Consider the following 21166-nt stretch of genomic DNA (forward strand, 5'->3'; position numbering starts at 1 on the left):
GTTTATCCACTTCGTCGTTTACTATTTTTGCCCGCTCCACTCCAAGCTTTCTTCTTTTTTGTTTTACCGGTTTGAAGCTTGGATCCACGTTTAGTTCATGACAAATTATACTCGGACTTATGCCAGGCATGTCCGCTGCTGACCATGCAAATGATGCTTTGTTTTTCCTTAAGAGTTCGATCAAAGCTTCTTTTATTTGGCCAGTCAAAGTTGCTCCAATTCGAATTTTCCGATCTGGTTTGTCTTCTTCCAATACCACTTCGATTACCACATCCTCTTTTTTCTGCCCACTAGGAAATTTCTGCCTTAGTCCTTCTTTTGCGGGCTTTGTTAATTGCTATTGGATCTTCAAACGGTGGCTAGCTAAGTAACACGTCCGTGAAGCTTCTTGATCTCCCCGAATTGTTTCCACCCCATTTGATGTTGGAAATTTGATACATTGATGATATGTAGAGGGGACTGCTTTCATTCGATAAATCCAGGGAGTCCCGAGGATAATATTGTAAGCTGCGGGCTTATCGAAAACAACAAAGTCCACGATCTTCGATACCTTCTTGGCAAGGACCGGTAGCTTGATTGTTCCGAGTGACATGGCTGACTCGCTTGTGAACGCAACTAACGGAGATGGGGGTCCTACTATGTCTCCTCGGCTGATTCCCATTTTTTCTAGAGTACTTAAAAAGATCAAGTCGACCGAACTGCCTGTATCTATAAGGATCCTTGATACTTCGAAGTTAGCGACATCAAGAGTAATGACTAGAGCATCATCGTGCGGTCTTTCGAGATGCCGTGTTTCTTCTTCGTTAAATGATATTGGGGCACCTTGAAAATCAATTTCTTCGCTCAAGCTTGCTTTGAGTAAGACACTTCGCCTATGCTTTTTGATGGAACTTATTGAATCTCCGCAAAATCTGGAACCTCCTAGAATCACATTGATCTTACCCTTCGAACTCCTTGGTTCTTCCTCGTTGGATAACCTTGGTCTTTTGGAATCTTGATCTTTGGAGTTTTCCTTTGCTTCGTGGTACTCCTTCACAAAATCTTTTATATTGAATTTAGAAAGATCGCCACTGGCCCAAAGCTCTGCGAGGTGCTTTTTAAGAACGCTGCAATCCTTGGTTAAATGTCCGGTTACTTTATGAATGTCGCAATATAGACTTTCATCACGGACCCAAGTGTTTGATCTTCCTCTCCCTTGGAATTGCTTCCCGACGGTATTGTTGAAGGGTTGCGACCCAAACTTCTTTGGTCCTTTGCTCTCCCTAGGCTCGAACTTCCTGGCAGGGACGGTGATTGCTGGCTTTTCTTGCTTATTTCTTTTGGCAAAACTTTCTTTTTCGTCCTCTACCTCCATCCAGTTGTTCGCGCGAAAGAGTGCATCCTGAATTGTGTCTGGTTTATGAAGTATTAAGTCTTCTTTAAACCTTGAATCATGTCACAATCCTTTTCGTAGGGCAGATAAAGCTGATTGCTACGAGATTCTTGGGAGTTTTGACAGCACTCCTTTGAATTTGGTGATGAAAACTCGAAGTGACTCACTAGATCCTTGCGATAAGTTCCAAAGATCAGCATCCGAAACACTTTTATCCATAAGAATGGAGTATTGCTTCAAGAATACGGCTGATAGTTCGTCAAAATTGCTGATCGAACCCGTCTCTAATTGGGTGAACCACATTAGAGCTTGGCCACACAGATTCTCCGAAAAAAGCTTGCAGTAACCTGCATCCTCATCAGCTTCATCCAATTCGACTCTTCCAGCAGCGATCAGAAAAGCTGCGAGATAGTTTTTTGGATCCTCCAATCCGCTGTAAGGGTCCAACTTGAGCTTCCGGGAATCTTTGATCCTCAAACTTGCAATTCGCGGGATAAAAGGGGTTCGCCTAGCTTCTTCAATGACTCGATTGATGTCTGGCTCCGAACTTGTAGCCTGATGAAATTTTGATTTCATTTCTTTTAATTCCTGGCTAACCTTCCTCATAGTCTCGAACTGGTCGAGGTTCTTCTGCTCGTACTGGGCTGCAAGTTGTTCTTCATCCCCGAGCTGCGTCTCTTCTTCCAACGTCTGAGCTACATTATTAGTAGCACCGGGAGTTGTTTGTCCGCTGGTTTCATTTCGTGCAGCGGAACTTGGCGAGTTGAATATCCCTCTTCGGATTCCCACCGGGTTTCCTACACTTAAAGAGCGAACACGAGTTTGTATATTATTGACGTTTTGACTAAGAGATACCTGGGATGTTTGCAACGTATCGACGGCCTTTTCCACATCCGAGAACTTTTGTGATATGTCCGACATGGTTTGCTGCATAGCTTTGAGGGTTTCGGCCAATGATGTCTCAGCAGCGTCTCCTCCGGACATTGTTGTTTATCTCGGAAATGTAGAAAAGAAAAAATCTGACCACTCAAGAATCCTATTTCCCCACAGGCGGCGCCAAAATGTGGATGTCGGATTCACACACTCAAGTATTTTGTTAAGTGGGAAAGATTATCCTTGAGGGACAAAAATGAATATGTAAAAACTTATAAATTGATACGAAAATTGCTATAGTATTTCTCTCTTGAGAGGAAGATCCCCTTTACATGGCCATTGGCCTCTATATTTATACATAGATAATCGACATTAAAATGAGTAATTAAGTACAATTATTTCTTCTTAAATGTGTCCGTTTTGATTCTTCGACTTTAATGCTCAACGTTTGAATTTGAGTTGACTCTGATCTTCATGGGCCTCGCCTCTTTTGGCCCAAGCGTCCTCGAACCGACTTACCCATGTCTTCTACACCGAACTTGTGTCACAGTGCAGTCACTTCGGATTCTCGAAGTGGTGACAACCACTTCGACCATCCCTTCGGCTCACGGGTCCAATGGGCTTCATCCTTTATGGGCCATTATCTTGATTACGTGGCAATCTTTGGTAGGTCTCGTACTTCTGGTGCGAGATCCGACACCTGATAGTAAGATTTTACTCTATCTCTAACAGGTATCAATCCCTAATACACATGCCATTGTAGTATATTAGGTTATCAATCCAATCTCAGTGTGACTGCAAGCATTCAAGATATGAAACAGAAAGCAAATAAGTCAAGCCAATTATGAAAGGGTTTTGTGTGTTTCTATTGATCCTAGCAACCAATTTAACATGCAAATACCAAATTTAAAAGCATAAAAATAGAACTAAACAGCAAGTAAACAAGAGCAAGAAGTAAACTAAAGACCAGAAACTATCATGCAAAAGCTTTGGAAAAGAAACTAACAACCTAACAATGGAGAGAAGCGCTCTAGGCCTAGCAGGTCGAGATAGTCACAAAAGCTAACAGAAACGAGATTTAAACAATCAATAGAGAGAAAAGGTCCTGAGGAATGGGGTAATCGATTATGGCAGTCTCCTTTAGTCTACCTAGGTGGTTAACAAACTCAATTAAGCTATCCCTAGACAATAGATTCGAATACAAATCAATTCACTCTCGTGACAGAGATTCTCAAACTAAATCACTTTCATACTCAATTCTCATTGAAGAAATATAACCTAGCAGGCATTAAGATTCAATCTAATAGAGTCAATAAGCATTCTAAACATCCAATCTCTTGGGCTAGAGTATGCAAATCTCTGGAATAGTTTGTTCAGACATTTCATCAAACACCTTTTGGGTGTGGAAATGTCTGAGATCAACTTCCAATTGATCAGAGAGGAAGTAGCATTAAGATCTACTAAACCAGAAGGGAAATCAAGCAATTCTACACTTAACCACCTAAATATACTAAGGATTCCACACCTAATCTATCCCATCCTCAAGAACCCTAATCCACTACTCAAGAACACTGAAGAACATCATGCATAAAAACCCAGAAAACGTTTCAAACCCAGAAATCATTAAAAAGCAAGTATGTTATAGATAAGAGGCAGATCTACAACTTTGATGAAGAAACGAAATCCAAAAACTCAAAGGATCAACAGGAAAAACGATTACAAAAACTAGGGTTTATGAGAGAAAAGAAGAATATCTGCTGGGTAAAAGGAATATCCGCTGGACAATAGCATGTACCCCTATTTATAGGAAATACTAGGTTGCCCTAATTGGCTACAGGACAAAATAGAGAGTCGGTGGAGGCCAACTCGACGTGTCGTCGAGCCTGCCACGTCGAGACCGCGTGATCTCCAAAGGTGGCGCCTTGACGTCCATCTCGACGTGTCGTCGAGCCTGTCTGGTCGAGTCTGCTCCCAGGCTGCTTCTTGGCGTCCTACTCGACGTGACGTCGAGCCTGCACGTCGAGACTGCTCCCAGGTGATCTTGAACGACTTCATTCCTCTCCAATTCGATCCCAAGTCTAGCTCCAAGGTCGTGTTGGTTCCTCCTTGCTCCATTAAGTCCCAAATAAGCTCCAAAGTACCTAAAACTCATCCAATATGCAACATGCTATGCCATGCAATGCAAATCGTACTAAGTGATGAAAATCTTATGAAAAAGGACTATTAATGCAGTGAAACAGAGAGGAAACTAAGCTAAATGCATAAGAAATGTGTGCTAAAAAGAGGTAAAATACAGAGATATCAACACCAACAGGATTCACACACTCAAGTATTTTTTATTAAATAGGAAAGATTATTCTTGAGGGACAAAAAATAAGAATGTAAAAGGCTTATGAATTGCTACAAAAATTGCTATAGTATTTCTTGTTCGAGAGAGAGATATTCCCTTTACATGGTCATTGGCCTTTATATTTATACATAGAGAAACGACATTAAAATGAATAATTAAGTACAATTATCCCCTCTTAAATGTGTCCGTTTTGATCTTTGACTTTAATGCTCAACGTTTGAATTTGAGTTGACTCTGATCTTCATGGGCCTCGTCTTTTGGCCCAAGTGTCCTTGAACCGACTTACCCGTGTCTTCTACACCGAACCCATGTCGAAGCGCAGTCACTTCGGATTCTCGAAGTGGTGATAACCACTTCGACCGTTCCTTCGGCTCACGGGTCTAATGGGCTCTATCCTTTATGGGCCATTATCTTGACTACGTGGCAATCTTTGGTTGGTCTCGGACTTCTGGTGCGGGATCCGACACCAACAGGGTTGGTTGGATGTATGGGTAAGTAACGATAGAGATTGGTCCATCAATACATGATTGGTTAAAAATTGTTAGTTAAGCTAGACATTTGGGCTAAGGGAAGGATCAATGGACGGATCGAAGAGGAATCGAATCTGCATGTTGGCCAAGGTATGTAAATGAATCTAACTTATTAGTTAAGCTAGACATTTGGGAATCATCAGTTGAAATTAGGATAACGGAATATGCAATCGTTAGACTTAGAATGATTAGCGAACAATATGCATGTCTTGACCGAGTAAAGAATCGATCTAAGTCTTAGGGACAAAGACGATAAAATCGGTACAAGGGTTTGTTGGAATTAAACCAAGGGTATAAAGACTTCCGCTGTGTTAAAAAAGAAGGATTATAGAATTAAGCCTCGTAAAGGCAATTCTATGTTAAAATGCAAAAAATATAGAAGTTCGGCCGCGAGAAGGCAAGAACGTGTGTCTGTGGTCGCCGGACGCCAAGTTGTCCGGGACGGGATGCTACACATATTCAGAATGCTATAACGTTTAGATTTCTGATGAGTCTAACAGCTGGCGAAAATCTAGAGATGCGTCTCATGGGTGTCGTTACAGCATATTTATATGGATCATTAGATACATATATCTATATGAGAGTTCCCGATGGGTTTAATATGCTAGAAGCAATAAAATCTAAGCCCAAAGAGTTGTGTGCAATAAAGTTGCAGAGATCATTATATGGATTAAAGCAATCTGGACGAATGTGGTATAATCGTCTCAGTGAGTATTTAACGAAAGAATGATATGTGAATGATCCTATATGCCCAAGTGTTTTCATAAAGAAAACAAATTCCAGATTTGTGATAATCGCGGTATATGTTGATGATCTAAACATAATCGGGACTCAAACAGAAATACAGAAAACAACAAACTATTTAAAAGGGGAATTTGAGATGAAAGATTTCGGATAGACAAAATTTTGTCTTGGCCTACAAATTGAATATACTCAAAAGGGTATATTTGTACATCAATCCACATACACCAAAAGAGTGTTAAAACGTTTTAATATGGATAAGGCAACTTCTCTCAGTACTCCAATGGTCGTTAGATCACTTAATGTTGAAAGTGATCCTTTCCGACCACTTGAGGAGAATGAAGAGATACTCGGTTCTGAAGTACCATATCTAAGTGCAATTGGAGACCTTATGTATCTTGCAAATTGCACTCGACCTGATATATCATTTTCAGTCAATCTTTTGGCTAGATTTAGTTCATCCCCTACACGAAGACATTGGAATGGGATTAAACATGTCTTTCGTTATCTGCAAGGGACGATTGATTTAGGGTTATTTTATCCTAAAAATATAAATGGTCAAATGATTGGTTTTGCAGATGCAGGATATTTATCAGATCCACACAAAGCTCGATCACAAACAGGATACGTATTCACGATTAGAGGTACTGCTATATCATGATGTTCTCAGAAGCAGACGTTTGTAGCTATTTCTTCGAATCATGCTGAAATCATTGCACTCCCTGAAGCGAGTAGAGAATGCATATGACTACGATCAATAAGTCGACACATTCAAACAAGTAGTGGAATTCGCCTGAATACAGAGCCAACTATCTTATATGAAGACAATGCTGCATGTGTTGCTCAGACAAAGGAAGGATATATCAAAAGCGATAGAACCAAACATATCCCTCTGAAGTTCTTTTCATACACCCAAGAGCTCATGAAGAATAAAGACATTGAAGTAAGATATGTCCGATCATCCGAGAATTCTGTGAATCTCTTCACAAAATCATTTCTCACCTCTATGTTCAGGAAACATGTCCATAACATTGGAATGCGTCATCAACAAGACATTTAAGATATGTTCCTGATCATTCGAGGGGGAGCTTGCGCGTTTGCACTCTTTTTACCTACTGTGGTTTTTCCCACCGGATTTTCCTAGAAAGGTTTTTAACGAGGCAACAGAAGATATTATGCAAGAGACATAGTGACATTGGTCTCGAAGGGGGAGTGTTGTAAAAGTCAACAAAAGAGGAGAACGTGAATGTCAATAATATACGCATACACATGTGTTAAACGTTACGTTAATATAGAGCCTACGTCACTATGCATGCACAGTAATTTACTTTTCTACTTCTATATAAACGATCGAATTCGATCGTTGTAAATCACAATTCGCATTGCTTCAATTACAAGAGAAGTAAGAATCTCTCTTTCTCTCATCTCTTTATTTTCAGTATCCCGAGGATTGTGTTTTTTGTTAATTGAATGGTGATGAAATTTTGTTGATTATAGCATGTGTACAAGTATGAGTAAATTAATATCGCACTCAATGTATAACCAGATAGAATTATCGTAGTGCTCTTCATTCGATCGACCTAGGTATTGCGGTAAACCTAGGAGGAATGGTAGATTCTGATACAGAAGGCAACTCAAATTAGACACACAAAAAAAAATGAAGAGGTGAATTGATTGAACACAACTTACTATTTGACTCTCACCCATTTCAGTCTACATAGCTTGAAAGGGAAATGAATACAGAACTTAAATGTTTGACTCTCACGCATTTCAACTCTACATAGCTTGGAGAGGAAATGAATTGACTGAATTAACTGTACTGTGATATTATATATACCCATTATTTAATCTCTCACGCACACCCACGCAGAGAACAACATCCTCTGAAGCGTCCAAAGCTAGAGGGATGCTTCAAAAGTTGACCTGAAATGAGATTGGTAAGTTCAGAGAAACCACTAGTCAAATCTATAAGATATTTATGTGTGATTCATTAGGAGATTACGGAGTAAAAGGTTCTTACGGTACTTGTGCCTATATGGCAAGACAAATCTCAGTTACGGGTAATATTGGTTGGATGGGTAAGGGAAGCGAGTGGCGACTTGGCTGAAAAAAAAAAGGAGTTTATCTATTGAGAAAAATGTGAAGAGTAAAAAATTATATGAAGTAGTTGAGTATCTTTATGAGCAGAACCTGAGCAATCCCAAAAGACTTGTCGTCACCCATTTTTTCAAGTCTAGCCTGACGGAAGAAATGAAAATGCTGGCAAACTCGATCACGATTATCTGATATAGAAGGAACAAAAAGAAAGTGTATATGGTTTAGGGATACATAAGAAAAGAAATACAAGATAAATGTCGTGATCACTCGTACAGAGGACTTACTTGAGATATGATAGTTGAGGTTATTGTGACGAGAAACATATTCTCCCTAAGGATTTCTTTGAAGGTTTGGTCTACACTTTGGATTTCAAACTCATTACAAACCTGCGTTGGAGTTTGAAGACAGAGAGATGATCAACATATTCGCAGCCAAACAAAAAGTAGGACAAACATCTCTTTCTTCTTCGCTGTCATCATCTGGAATATCTTCTTCTCCAGATTCAACCGGAGTCGACAAAGCTGATGCTTTAGTGGAACGTCCACGTCGCTCCTTTCTCTCTTTAATTTCAAGAAGCTTTGCCTCTGCAGCCTTTTGACGTTTGAACCGAGCTATCTACAAAGTACCAAAATCATGAACACACAACACAGATTTCAAAATCCGAAAACCTTAAACTTCATTCTCGTCAGAATATAAACAAAAGAAACAGGGCTAAATCTACCTTCAGAGCCCTTCGATCAGCAGGTGCACCAGAACCTCCTCGTGAAGAAGCCTCCAACTCCTCATCCGGAACAAGTTCCATTGCCTCACAGAACGAAAAGAACTCCTAAACACAATAACAAGACTATATACATCAGTCTGAAAAAAATCCAACCAAATGCTCATTCCCACTAGCACTAGCATCAAAGCTCAGCAGAAAAATTACCTTCAACTTTGCATACGAGGCTTCGACAATCGGAATCCGGTCGTCCTGTATGATTTTCTCTGTCAACTCCGCAAGGTAATAAGGTACCTATAATCATAAGAAAATATATCCCTCGTCACTTTAATGAAATTTCAACCCAAAACCCACACAATCTTCTGATCTCCACACAAAGTCACTGGTAAGTCCAATTGAAGAGGGCACAATCAGAATTTCAGACTCCAGATTTGAAATTTCAGTAGCTAAAACTAGAAGCATCAGGAGAAGCTAAAGTTTTTCACTTTCTGATCTTTCACACCAAACTAATAACAAAAGTATAATACAAACATACTAGTAAAAAATAGAAACAACAGAGACTGAATTGCATACCAAAAGATATTTGAGATTGTTGGTGCTAATATCTTCTTTAGTCTCGTTAGACGAAAACAGCGCCAGCTTCCTGATCATGTCTTCGCACTTCTGAAACATCTCACATCCTTTCTTCACAACATCCTAACAAAACCAAATCGCGGAAATATCCAGTTTAGTAAATACTTGCGATTCGGATCCGAAATAACCATTTCAGATAAACACCCTAATCGAATTCGAATACAAAAATTTCACCCGATCAACACCGGACTCTGAAGCAGCGAGATGAATTTTCCTAGCTTGCTCGGATAGCGCCGATAAAGGCATTTCCTCCATAGCCAAACCACCTATCACAGGCAACAATTCAAAATCCTCAATGAAATCGAATCCACAAGAATCGAGTTTCTTCGAGAAGAGGATCGGTCAAGTCTTTTGAAATTGTTTAGGGTTCCAAATCGAAATCTGACGAGTTTACCACGAGAGTATAGGAGAGGAAGAAAATGTTAACTGCAAAGAGCTTTATAAGGGACGGCTGAGATCATGCCGCGTCAGGTAAAGTAGATAACTCGAAATTTATTAGCCGTTAGATCTATACACAACCTCAAAACCGACTTAGTTGTAAAAAAAAAATCCAGTCAAAGATCAGGTGCGGGTGGGTGTAGAGTAAACCCGCCATGGATTGTGTTTTTTGTTAATTGAATGGTGATGAAATTTTGTTGATTATAGCATGTGTACAAGTATGAGTAAATTAATATCGCACTCGCTGTATAACCTGTTAGAATTATCGTAGTGCTCTTCATTCGATCGACCTAGGTATTGCGGTAAACCTAGGAGGAATGGTAGATTCTGATACAGAAGGCAACTCAAATTAGACACACAAAAAAAAAATGAAGAGGTGAATTGATTGAACACAACTTACTATATGACTCTCACCCATTTCAGTCTACATAGCTTGAAAGGGAAATGAATACAGAACTTAAATGTTTGACTCTCACGCATTTCAACTCTACATAGCTTGGAGAGGAAATGAATTAACTGAATTAACTGTACTATGATATTATATATACCCATTATTTAATCTCTCACGCACACCCACGCAGAGAACAACATCCTCTGAAGCGTCCAAAGCTAGAGGGATGCTTCAAAAGTTGACCTGAAATGAGAATGGTAAGTTCAGAGAAACCACTAGTCAAATCTATAAGATATTTATGTGTGATTCATTCGGAGATTACGGAGTAAAAGGTTCTTACGGTACTTGTGCCTATATGGCAAGACAAATCTCAGTTACGGGTAATATTGGTTGGTTGGGTAAGGGAAGCGAGTGGCGACTTGGCTGAAAAAAAAAAGGAGTTTATCTATTGAGAAAAATGTGAAGAGTAAAAAATTATATGAAGTAGTTGAGTATCTTTATGAGCAGAACCTGAGCAATCCCAAAAGTCTTGTCGTCACCCATTTTTTCAAGTCTAGCCTGACGGAAGAAATGAAAATGCTGGCAAACTCGATCACGATTATCTGATATAGAAGGAACAAAAAGAAAGTGTATATGGTTTAGGGATACATAAGAAAAGAAATACAAGATAAATGTCGTGATCACTCGTACAGAGGACTTACTTGAGATATGATAGTTGAGGTTATTGTGACGAGAAACATATTCTCTCTAAGGATTTCTTTGAAGGTTTGGTCTACACTTTGGATTTCAAACTCATTACAAACCTGCGTTGGAGTTTAAAGACAGAGAGATGATCAACATATTCGCAGCCAAACAAAAAGTAGGACAAACCTCTCTCTCTTATTCGCTGTCATCATCTGGAATATCTTCTTCTTCAGATTCAACCGGAGTCGACAAAGCTGATGCTTTAGTGGAACGTTCACGTCGCTCCTTTCTCTCTTTAATTTCAAGAAGCTTTGCCTCTGCAGCCTTTTGACGTTTGAACCGAGCTATCTACAAAGTACCGAAATCATGAACACACAACACAGATTTCAAAATCCGAAAACCTTAAACTTCATTCTCGTCAGAATATAAACAAAAGAAACAGGGCTAAATCTACCTTCAGAGCCCTACGATCAGCAAGTGCACCAGAACCTCCTCGTGAAGAAGCCTCCAACTCCTCATTCGGAACAAGTTCCATTGCCTCACAGAACGAAAAGAACTCTTAAACACAATAACAAGACTATATACATCAGTCTGAAAAAAATCCAACCAAATGCTCATTCCCACTAGCACTAGCATCAAAGCTCAGCAAAAAAATTACCTTCAACTTTGCATACGAGGCTTTGACAATCGGAATCCGGTCGTCCTGTATGATTTTCTCTGTCAACTCCGCAAGGTAATAAGGTACCTATAATCACAAGAAAATATATCCCTCGTCACTTTAATGAAATTTCAACCCAAAACCCACACAATCTTCTGATCTCCACACAAAGTCACTAGTAAGTCCAATTGAAGAGGGCACAATCAGAATTTCAGACTCCAGATTTGAAATTTCAGTAGCTAAAACTAGAAGCATCAGGAGAAGCTAAAGTTTTTCACTTTCTGATCTTTCACACCAAAATAATAACAAAAGTATAATACAAACATACTAGTAAAAAATAGAAACAACAAAGACTGAATTGCATACCAAAAGATATTTGAGATTGTTGGTGCTAATATCTTCTTTAGTCTCGTTAGACGAAAACAGCGCCAGCTTCCCGATCATGTCTTCGCACTTCTGAAACATCTCACATCCTTTCTTCACAACATCCTAACAAAACCAAATCGCGGAAATATCCAGTTTAGTAAATACTTGCGATTCGGATCCGAAATAACCATTTCAGATAAACACCCTAATCGAATTCGAATACAAAAATTTCACCCGATCAACACCGGACTCTTAAGCAGCGAGATGAATTTTCCTAGCTTGCTCGAATAGCGCCGATAAAGGCATTTCCTCCATAGCCAAACCACCCATCACAGGCAACAATTCAAAATCCTCAATGAAATCGAATCCACAAGAATCGAGTTTCTTCGAGAAAAGGATCGGTCAAGTCTTTTGAAATTGTTTAGGGTTCCAAATCGAAATCTGACGAGTTTACCACGAGAGTATAGGAGAGGAAGAAAATGTTAACTGCAAAGAGCTTTATAAGGGACGGCTGAGATCATGCCGCGTCAGGTAAAGTAGATAACTCGAAATTTTGTTAGCCGTTAGATCTATACACAACCTCAAAACCGACTCAGTTGTAAAAAAAAAAAGCCAGTCAAAGATCAGGTGCGGGTGGGTGCAGAGTAAACCCGCCATGGATTGTGTTTTTTGTTAATTGAATGGTGATGAAATTTTGTTGATTATAGCATGTGTACAAGTATGAGTAAATTAATATCGCACTCGCTGTATAACCAGTTAGAATTATCGTAGTGCTCTTTATTCGATCGACCTAGGTATTGCGGTAAACATAGGAGGAATGGTAGATTCTGATACAGAAGGCAACTCAAATTAGACACACAAAAAAAAAATGAAGAGGTGAATTGATTGAACACAACTTACTATATGGCTCTCACCCATTTCAGTCTACATAGCTTGAAAGGGAAATGAATACAGAACTTAAATGTTTGACTCTCACGCATTTCAACTCTACATAGCTTGGAGAGGAAATGAATTGACTGAATTAACTGTACTGTGATATTATATGTACCCATTATTTAATCTCTCACGCACACCCACGCAGAGAACAACATCCTCTGAAGCGTCCAAAGCTAGAGGGATGCTTCAAAAGTTGACCTGAAATGAGAATGGTAAGTTCAGAGAAACCACTAGTCAAATCTATAAGATATTTATGTGTGATTCATTCGGAGATTACGGAGTAAAAGGTTCTTACGGTACTTGTGCCTATATGGCAAGACAAATCTCAGTTACGGGTAATATTGGTTGGTTGGGTAAGGGAAGCGAGTGGCGACTTGGCTGAAAAAAAAAAGGAGTTTATCTATTGAGAAAAATGTGAAGAGTAAAAAATTATATGAAGTAGTTGAGTATCTTTATGAGCAGAACCTGAGCAATCCCAAAAGTCTTGTCGTCACCCATTTTTTCAAGTCTAGCCTGACGGAAGAAATGAAAATGCTGGCAAACTCGATCACGATTATCTGATATAGAAGGAACAAAAAGAAAGTGTATATGGTTTAGGGATACATAAGAAAAGAAATACAAGATAAATGTCGTGATCACTCGTACAGAGGACTTACTTGAGATATGATAGTTGAGGTTATTGTGACGAGAAACATATTCTCTCTAAGGATTTCTTTGAAGGTTTGGTCTACACTTTGGATTTCAAACTCATTACAAACCTGCGTTGGAGTTTGAAGACAGAGAGATGATCAACATATTCGCAGCCAAACAAAAAGTAGGACAAACCTCTCTCTCTTATTCGCTGTCATCATCTGGAATATCTTCTTCTTCAGATTCAACCGGAGTCGACAAAGCTGATGCTTTAGTGGAACGTTCACGTCGCTCCTTTCTCTCTTTAATTTCAAGAAGCTTTGCCTCTGCAGCCTTTTGACGTTTGAACCGAGCTATCTACAAAGTACCGAAATCATGAACACACAACACAGATTTCAAAATCCGAAAACCTTAAACTTCATTCTCGTCAGAATATAAACAAAAGAAACAGGGCTAAATCTACCTTCAGAGCCCTACGATCAGCAAGTGCACCAGAACCTCCTCGTGAAGAAGCCTCCAACTCCTCATTCGGAACAAGTTCCATTGCCTCACAGAACGAAAAGAACTCTTAAACACAATAACAAGACTATATACATCAGTCTGAAAAAAATCCAACCAAATGCTCATTCCCACTAGCACTAGCATCAAAGCTCAGCAAAAAAATTACCTTCAACTTGCATACGAGGCTTTGACAATCGGAATCCGGTCGTCCTGTATGATTTTCTCTGTCAACTCCGCAAGGTAATAAGGTTCCTATAATCACAAGAAAATATATCCCTCGTCACTTTAATGAAATTTCAACCCAAAACCCACACAATCTTCTGATCTCCACACAAAGTCACTGGTAAGTCCAATTGAAGAGGGCACAATCAGAATTTCAGACTCCAAATTTGAAATTTCAGTAGCTAAAACTAGAAGCATCAGGAGAAGCTAAAGTTTTTCACTTTCTGATCTTTCACACCAAACTAATAACAAAAGTATAATACAAACATACTAGTAAAAAATACAAACAACAAAGACTGAATTGCATACCAAAAGATATTTGAGATTGTTGGTGCTAATATCTTCTTTAGTCTCGTTAGACGAAAACAGCGCCAGCTTCCCGATCATGTCTTCGCACTTCTGAAACATCTCACATCCTTTCTTCACAACATCCTAACAAAACCAAATCGCGGAAATATCCAGTTTAGTAAAACTTGCGATTCAGATCCGAAATAACAATTTCAGATAAACACCCTAATCGAATTCGAATACAAAAATTTCACCTGATCAACACCGGACTCTGAAGCAGCGAGATGAATTTTCCTAGCTTGCTCGAATAGCGCCGATAAAGGCATTTCCTCCATAGCCAAACCACCCATCACAGGCAACAATTCAAAATTCTTCAATGAAATCGAATCCCCAAGAATCGAGTTTCTTCGAGAAGAGGATCGGTCAAGTCTTTTTAAATTGTTTAGGGTTCCAAATCGAAATCTGACGAATTTACCACGAGAGTATAGGGGAGGAAGAAAATGTTAACTGCGAAGAGCTTTATAAGGGACGGCTGAGATCATGCCGCGTCAGGTAAAGTAGATAACTAGAAATTTATTAGCCGTTAGATCTATACACAACCTCAAAACCGACTCAGTTGTAAAAAAAAATCCAGTCAAAGATCAGGTGCGGGTGGGTGTAGAGTAAACCCGCCATGGATTGTGTTTTTTGTTAATTGAATGGTGATGAAATTTTGTTGATTATAGCATGTGTACAAGTATGAGTAAATTAATATCGCACTCGCTGTATAACCAGTTAGAATTATCGTAGTGCTCTTCATTCGATCGATCTAGGTATTGCGGTAAACCTAGGAGGAATGGTAGATTCTGATACAGAAGGCAACTCAAATTAGACACACAAAAAAAAATGAAGAGGTGAATTGATTGAACACAACTTACTATATGACTCTCACCCATTTCAGTCTACATAGCTTGAAAGGGAAATGAATACAGAACTTAAATGTTTGACTCTCACGCATTTCAACTCTACATAGCTTGGAGAGGAAATGAATTGACTGAATTAACTGTACTGTGATATTATATGTACCCATTATTTAATCTCTCACGCACACCCACGCAGAGAACAACATCCTCTGAAGCGTCCAAAGCTAGAGGGATGCTTCAAAAGTTGACCTGAAATGAGAATGGTAAGTTCAGAGAAACCACTAGTCAAATCTATAAGATATTTATGTGTGATTCATTAGGAGATTACGAAGTAAAAGGTTCTTACGGTACTTGTGCCTATATGGCAAGACAAATCTCAGTTACGGGTAAAATTGGTTGGTTGGGTAAGGGAAGCGAGTGGCGACTTGGCTGAAAAAAAAAGGAGTTTATCTATTGAGAAAAATGTGAAGAGTAAAAAATTGTATGAAGTAGTTGAGTATCTTTATGAGCAGAACCTGAGCAATCCCAAAAGTCTTGTCGTCACCCATTTTTTCAAGTCTAGCCTGACAGAAGAAATGAAAATGCTGGCAAACTCGATCACGATTATCTGATATAGAAGGAACAAAAAGAAAGTGTATATGGTTTAGGGATACATAAGAAAAGAAATACAAGATAAATGTCATGATCACTCGTACAGAGGACTTACTTGAGATATGATAGTTGAGGTTATTGTGACGAGAAACATATTCTCTCTAAGGATTTCTTTGAAGGTTTGGTCTACACTTTGGATTTCAAACTCATTACAAACCTGCGTTGGAGTTTGAAGACAGAGAGATGATCAACATATTCGCAGCTAAACAAAAAGTAGGACAAACCTCTCTCTCTTCTTCGCTGTCATCATCTGGAATATCTTCTTCTCCAGATTCAACCGGAGTCGACAAAGCTGATGCTTTAGTGGAACGTCCACGTCGTTCCTTTCTCTCTTTAATTTCAAGAAGCTTTGCCTCTACAGCCTTTTGACGTTTGAACCGAGCTATCTACAAAGTACCGAAATCATGAACACACAACACAGATTTCAAAATCCGAAAACCTTAAACTTCATTCTCGTCAGAATATAAACAAAAGAAACAGGGCTAAATCTACCTTCAGAGCCCTTCGATCAGCAGGTGCACCAGAACCTCCTCGTGAAGAAGCCTCCAACTCCTCATCCGGAACAAGTTCCATTGCCTCACAGAACGAAAAGAACTCCTAAACACAATAACAAGACTATATACATCAGTCTGAAAAAAATCCAACCAAATGCTCATTCCCACTAGCACTAGCATCAAAGCTCAGCAGAAAAATTACCTTCAACTTTGCATACGAGGCTTTGACAATCGGAATCCGGTCGTCCTGTATGATTTTCTCTGTCAACTCCGCAAGGTAATAAGGTTCCTATAATCACAAGAAAATATATCCCTCGTCACTTTAATGAAATTTCAACCCAAAACCCACACAATCTTCTGATCTCCACACAAAGTCACTGGTAAGTCCAATTGAAGAGGGCACAATCAGAATTTCAGACTCCAAATTTGAAATTTCAGTAGCTAAAACTAGAAGCATCAGGAGAAGCTAAAGTTTTTCACTTTCTGATCTTTCACACCAAACTAATAACAAAAGTATAATACAAACATACTAGTAAAAAATACAAACAACAAAGACTGAATTGCATACCAAAAGATATTTGAGATTGTTGGTGCTAATATCTTCTTTAGTCTCGTTAGACGAAAACAGCGCCAGCTTCCCGATCATGTCTTCGCACTTCTGAAACATCTCACATCCTTTCTTCACAACATCCTAACAAAACCAAATCGCGGAAATATCCAGTTTAGTAAATACTTGCGATTCGGATCCGAAATAACCATTTCAGATAAACACCCTAATCGAATTCGAATACAAAAATTTCACCCGATCAACACCGGACTCTTAAGCAGCGAGATGAATTTTCCTAGCTTGCTCGAATAGCGCCGATAAAGGCATTTCCTCCATAGCCAAACCACCCATCACAGGCAACAATTCAAAATCCTCAATGAAATCGAATCCACAAGAATCGAGTTTCTTCGAGAAAAGGATCGGTCAAGTCTTTTGAAATTGTTTAGGGTTCCAAATCGAAATCTGACGAGTTTACCACGAGAGTATAGGAGAGGAAGAAAATGTTAACTGCAAAGAGCTTTATAAGGGACGGCTGAGATCATGCCGCGTCAGGTAAAGTAGATAACTCGAAATTTTGTTAGCCGTTAGATCTATACACAACCTCAAAACCGACTCAGTTGTAAAAAAAAAAAGCCAGTCAAAGATCAGGTGCGGGTGGGTGCAGAGTAAACCCGCCATGGATTGTGTTTTTTGTTAATTGAATGGTGATGAAATTTTGTTGATTATAGCATGTGTACAAGTATGAGTAAATTAATATCGCACTCGCTGTATAACCAGTTAGAATTATCGTAGTGCTCTTTATTCGATCGACCTAGGTATTGCGGTAAACATAGGAGGAATGGTAGATTCTGATACAGAAGGCAACTCAAATTAGACACACAAAAAAAAAATGAAGAGGTGAATTGATTGAACACAACTTACTATATGGCTCTCACCCATTTCAGTCTACATAGCTTGAAAGGGAAATGAATACAGAACTTAAATGTTTGACTCTCACGCATTTCAACTCTACATAGCTTGGAGAGGAAATGAATTAACTGAATTAACTGTACTATGATATTATATATACCCATTATTTAATCTCTCACGCACACCCACGCAGAGAACAACATCCTCTGAAACGTCCAAAGCTAGAGGGATGCTTCAAAAGTTGACCTGAAATGAGAATGGTAAGTTCAGAGAAACCACTAGTCAAATCTATAAGATATTTATGTGTGATTCATTAGGAGATTACGGAGTAAAAGGTTCTTACGGTACTTGTGCCTATATGGCAAGACAAATCTCAGTTACGGGTAATATTGGTTGGTTGGGTAAGGGAAGCGAGTGGCGACTTGGCTGAAAAAAAAAAGGAGTTTATCTATTGAGAAAAATGTGAAGAGTAAAAAATTATATGAAGTAGTTGAGTATCTTTATGAGCAGAACCTGAGCAATCCCAAAAGTCTTGTCGTCACCCATTTTTTCAAGTCTAGCCTGACGGAAGAAATGAAAATGCTGGCAAACTCGATCACGATTATCTGATATAGAAGGAACAAAAAGAAAGTGTATATGGTTTAGGGATACATAAGAAAAGAAATACAAGATAAATGTCGTGATCACTCGTACAGAGGACTTACTTGAGATATGATAGTTGAGGTTATTGTGACGAGAAACATATTCTCTCTAAGGATTTCTTTGAAGGTTTGGTCTACACTTTGGATTTCAAACTCATTACAAACCTGCGTTGGAGTTTAAAGACAGAGAGATGATCAACATATTCGCAGCCAAACAAAAAGTAGGACAAACCTCTCTCTCTTATTCGCTGTCATCATCTGGAATATCTTCTTCTTCAGATTCAACCGGAGTCGACAAAGCTGATGCTTTAGTGGAACGTTCACGTCGCTCCTTTCTCTCTTTAATTTCAAGAAGCTTTGCCTCTGCAGCCTTTTGACGTTTGAACCGAGCTATCTACAAAGTACCGAAATCATGAACACACAACACAGATTTCAAAATCCGAAAACCTTAAACTTCATTCTCGTCAGAATATAAACAAAAGAAACAGGGCTAAATCTACCTTCAGAGCCCTACGATCAGCAAGTGCACCAGAACCTCCTCGTGAAGAAGCCTCCAACTCCTCATTCGGAACAAGTTCCATTGCCTCACAGAACGAAAAGAACTCTTAAACACAATAACAAGACTATATACATCAGTCTGAAAAAAATCCAACCAAATGCTCATTCCCACTAGCACTAGCATCAAAGCTCAGCAAAAAAATTACCTTCAACTTTGCATACGAGGCTTTGACAATCGGAATCCGGTCGTCCTGTATGATTTTCTCTGTCAACTCCGCAAGGTAATAAGGTACCTATAATCATAAGAAAATATATCCCTCGTCACTTTAATGAAATTTCAACCCAAAACCCACACAATCTTCTGATCTCCACACAAAGTCACTGGTAAGTCCAATTGAAGAGGGCACAATCAGAATTTCAGACTCCAGATTTGAAATTTCAGTAGCTAAAACTAGAAGCATCAGGAGAAGCTAAAGTTTTTCACTTTCTGATCTTTCACACCAAACTAATAACAAAAGTATAATACAAACATACTAGTAAAAAATAGAAACAACAGAGACTGAATTGCATACCAAAAGATATTTGAGATTGTTGGTGCTAATATCTTCTTTAGTCTCGTTAGACGAAAACAGCGCCAGCTTCCTGATCATGTCTTCGCACTTCTGAAACATCTCACATCCTTTCTTCACAACATCCTAACAAAACCAAATCGCGGAAATATCCAGTTTAGTAAATACTTGCGATTCGGATCCGAAATAACCATTTCAGATAAACACCCTAATCGAATTCGAATACAAAAATTTCACCCGATCAACACCGGACTCTTAAGCAGCGAGATGAATTTTCCTAGCTTGCTCGAATAGCGCCGATAAAGGCATTTCCTCCATAGCCAAACCACCCATCACAGGCAACAATTCAAAATCCTCAATGAAATCGAATCCACAAGAATCGAGTTTCTTCGAGAAAAGGATCGGTCAAGTCTTTTGAAATTGTTTAGGGTTCCAAATCGAAATCTGACGAGTTTACCACGAGAGTATAGGAGAGGAAGAAAATGTTAACTGCAAAGAGCTTTATAAGGGACGGCTGAGATCATGCCGCGTCAGGTAAAGTAGATAACTCGAAATTTTGTTAGCCGTTAGATCTATACACAACCTCAAAACCGACTCAGTTGTAAAAAAAAAAAGCCAGTCAAAGATCAGGTGCGGGTGGGTGCAGAGTAAACCCGCCATGGATTGTGTTTTTTGTTAATTGAATGGTGATGAAATTTTGTTGATTATAGCATGTGTACAAGTATGAGTAAATTAATATCGCACTCGCTGTATAACCAGTTAGAATTATCGTAGTGCTCTTTATTCGATCGACCTAGGTATTGCGGTAAACCTAGGAGGAATGGTAGATTCTGATACAGAAGGCAACTCAAATTAGACACACAAAAAAAAATTAAGAGGTGAATTGATTGAACACAACTTACTATATGGCTCTCACCCATTTCAGTCTACATAGCTTGAAAGGGAAATGAATACAGAACTTAAATGTTTGAGTCTCACGCATTTCAACTCTACATAGCTTGGAGAGGAAATGAATTGACTGAATTAACTGTACTGTGATATTATATATACCCATTATTTAATCTCTCACGCACACCCACGCAGAGAACAACATCCTCTGAAGCGTCCAAAGCTAGAGGGATGCTTCAAAAGTTGACCTGAAATGAGAATGGTAAGTTCAGAGAAACCACTAGTCAAATCTATAAGATATTTATGTGTGATTCATTAGGAGATTACGGAGTAAAAGGTTCTTACGGTACTTGTGCCTATATGGCAAGACAAATCTCAGTTACGGGTAATATTGGTTGGTTGGGTAAGGGAAGCGAGTGGCGACTTGGCTGAAAAAAAAAGGAGTTTATCTATTGAGAAAAATGTGAAGAGTAAAAAATTGTATGAAGTAGTTGAGTATCTTTATGAGCAGAACCTGAGCAATCCCAAAAGTCTTGTCGTCACCCATTTTTTCAAGTCTAGCCTGACAGAAGAAATGAAAATGCTGGCAAACTCGATCACGATTATCTGATATAGAAGGAACAAAAAGAAAGTGTATAT

The 21166-nt window shown here is 39.0% G+C and overlaps 4 protein-coding genes and 5 long non-coding RNA genes across 9 annotated transcripts; all 9 read right to left on the bottom strand.

The window, feature by feature from the left end:
- Window positions 1-7632: 7632 nt before the first annotated feature.
- Window positions 7633-8409, bottom strand: LOC110228929. The gene is made up of 4 exons (XR_002332431.1): window positions 8248-8409; window positions 8057-8148; window positions 7887-7969; window positions 7633-7789 (listed from the first exon to the last, which is right to left on the bottom strand). It is a non-coding gene; the product is annotated as an uncharacterized LOC110228929 (long non-coding RNA).
- A 165-nt stretch (window positions 8410-8574) lies between these two features.
- Window positions 8575-10304, bottom strand: LOC9316954 (PP2A regulatory subunit TAP46). Its single transcript, XM_021029014.1, has 6 exons — window positions 10301-10304; window positions 9489-9580; window positions 9255-9377; window positions 8889-8975; window positions 8671-8789; window positions 8575-8578 (listed from the first exon to the last, which is right to left on the bottom strand). The coding sequence occupies exons 1-6, from the start codon at window positions 10302-10304 to the stop codon at window positions 8575-8577; spliced, it is 429 nt and encodes a 142-aa protein (XP_020884673.1).
- Window positions 10028-10954, bottom strand: LOC110228930. Its single transcript, XR_002332432.1, has 4 exons — window positions 10845-10954; window positions 10654-10745; window positions 10484-10566; window positions 10028-10386 (listed from the first exon to the last, which is right to left on the bottom strand). It is a non-coding gene; the product is annotated as an uncharacterized LOC110228930 (long non-coding RNA).
- A 68-nt stretch (window positions 10955-11022) lies between these two features.
- Window positions 11023-12769, bottom strand: LOC9316955 (PP2A regulatory subunit TAP46). Its single transcript, XM_021029016.1, has 5 exons — window positions 12752-12769; window positions 11852-11974; window positions 11486-11572; window positions 11282-11365; window positions 11023-11175 (listed from the first exon to the last, which is right to left on the bottom strand). Exons 1-5 carry the CDS (start codon window positions 12767-12769, stop codon window positions 11023-11025), a joined length of 465 nt encoding a protein of 154 aa, XP_020884675.1.
- A 105-nt stretch (window positions 12770-12874) lies between these two features.
- LOC110228829 lies at window positions 12875-13613 on the bottom strand. Its single transcript, XR_002332300.1, has 4 exons — window positions 13444-13613; window positions 13253-13344; window positions 13083-13165; window positions 12875-12985 (listed from the first exon to the last, which is right to left on the bottom strand). It is a non-coding gene; the product is annotated as an uncharacterized LOC110228829 (long non-coding RNA).
- Window positions 13614-14321: 708 nt separating this feature from the next.
- On the bottom strand, window positions 14322-15069 carry LOC110228904 (PP2A regulatory subunit TAP46-like). Its single transcript, XM_021027211.1, has 2 exons — window positions 14683-15069; window positions 14322-14572 (listed from the first exon to the last, which is right to left on the bottom strand). The coding sequence occupies exons 1-2, from the start codon at window positions 14776-14778 to the stop codon at window positions 14411-14413; spliced, it is 258 nt and encodes an 85-aa protein (XP_020882870.1). The 5' UTR covers window positions 14779-15069; the 3' UTR covers window positions 14322-14410.
- Window positions 15070-15854: 785 nt separating this feature from the next.
- Window positions 15855-19722, bottom strand: LOC9316956 (PP2A regulatory subunit TAP46). The gene is made up of 5 exons (XM_021027210.1): window positions 19643-19722; window positions 19277-19363; window positions 16474-16578; window positions 16037-16367; window positions 15855-15937 (listed from the first exon to the last, which is right to left on the bottom strand). The coding sequence occupies exons 1-4, from the start codon at window positions 19718-19720 to the stop codon at window positions 16131-16133; spliced, it is 507 nt and encodes a 168-aa protein (XP_020882869.1). The 5' UTR covers window positions 19721-19722; the 3' UTR covers window positions 15855-15937; window positions 16037-16130.
- On the bottom strand, window positions 18144-18745 carry LOC110228905. The gene is made up of 4 exons (XR_002332403.1): window positions 18636-18745; window positions 18445-18536; window positions 18275-18357; window positions 18144-18177 (listed from the first exon to the last, which is right to left on the bottom strand). It is a non-coding gene; the product is annotated as an uncharacterized LOC110228905 (long non-coding RNA).
- An 896-nt stretch (window positions 19723-20618) lies between the features above and the next one.
- Window positions 20619-21102, bottom strand: LOC110228906. The gene is made up of 3 exons (XR_002332404.1): window positions 21042-21102; window positions 20873-20955; window positions 20619-20775 (listed from the first exon to the last, which is right to left on the bottom strand). It is a non-coding gene; the product is annotated as an uncharacterized LOC110228906 (long non-coding RNA).
- Between the last annotated feature and the right edge of the window lie 64 nt (window positions 21103-21166).

Source organism: Arabidopsis lyrata (genome assembly GCF_000004255.2).
Source record: "Arabidopsis lyrata subsp. lyrata unplaced genomic scaffold ARALYscaffold_4, whole genome shotgun sequence".
NCBI classification, from domain to species: domain Eukaryota; kingdom Viridiplantae; phylum Streptophyta; class Magnoliopsida; order Brassicales; family Brassicaceae; genus Arabidopsis; species Arabidopsis lyrata.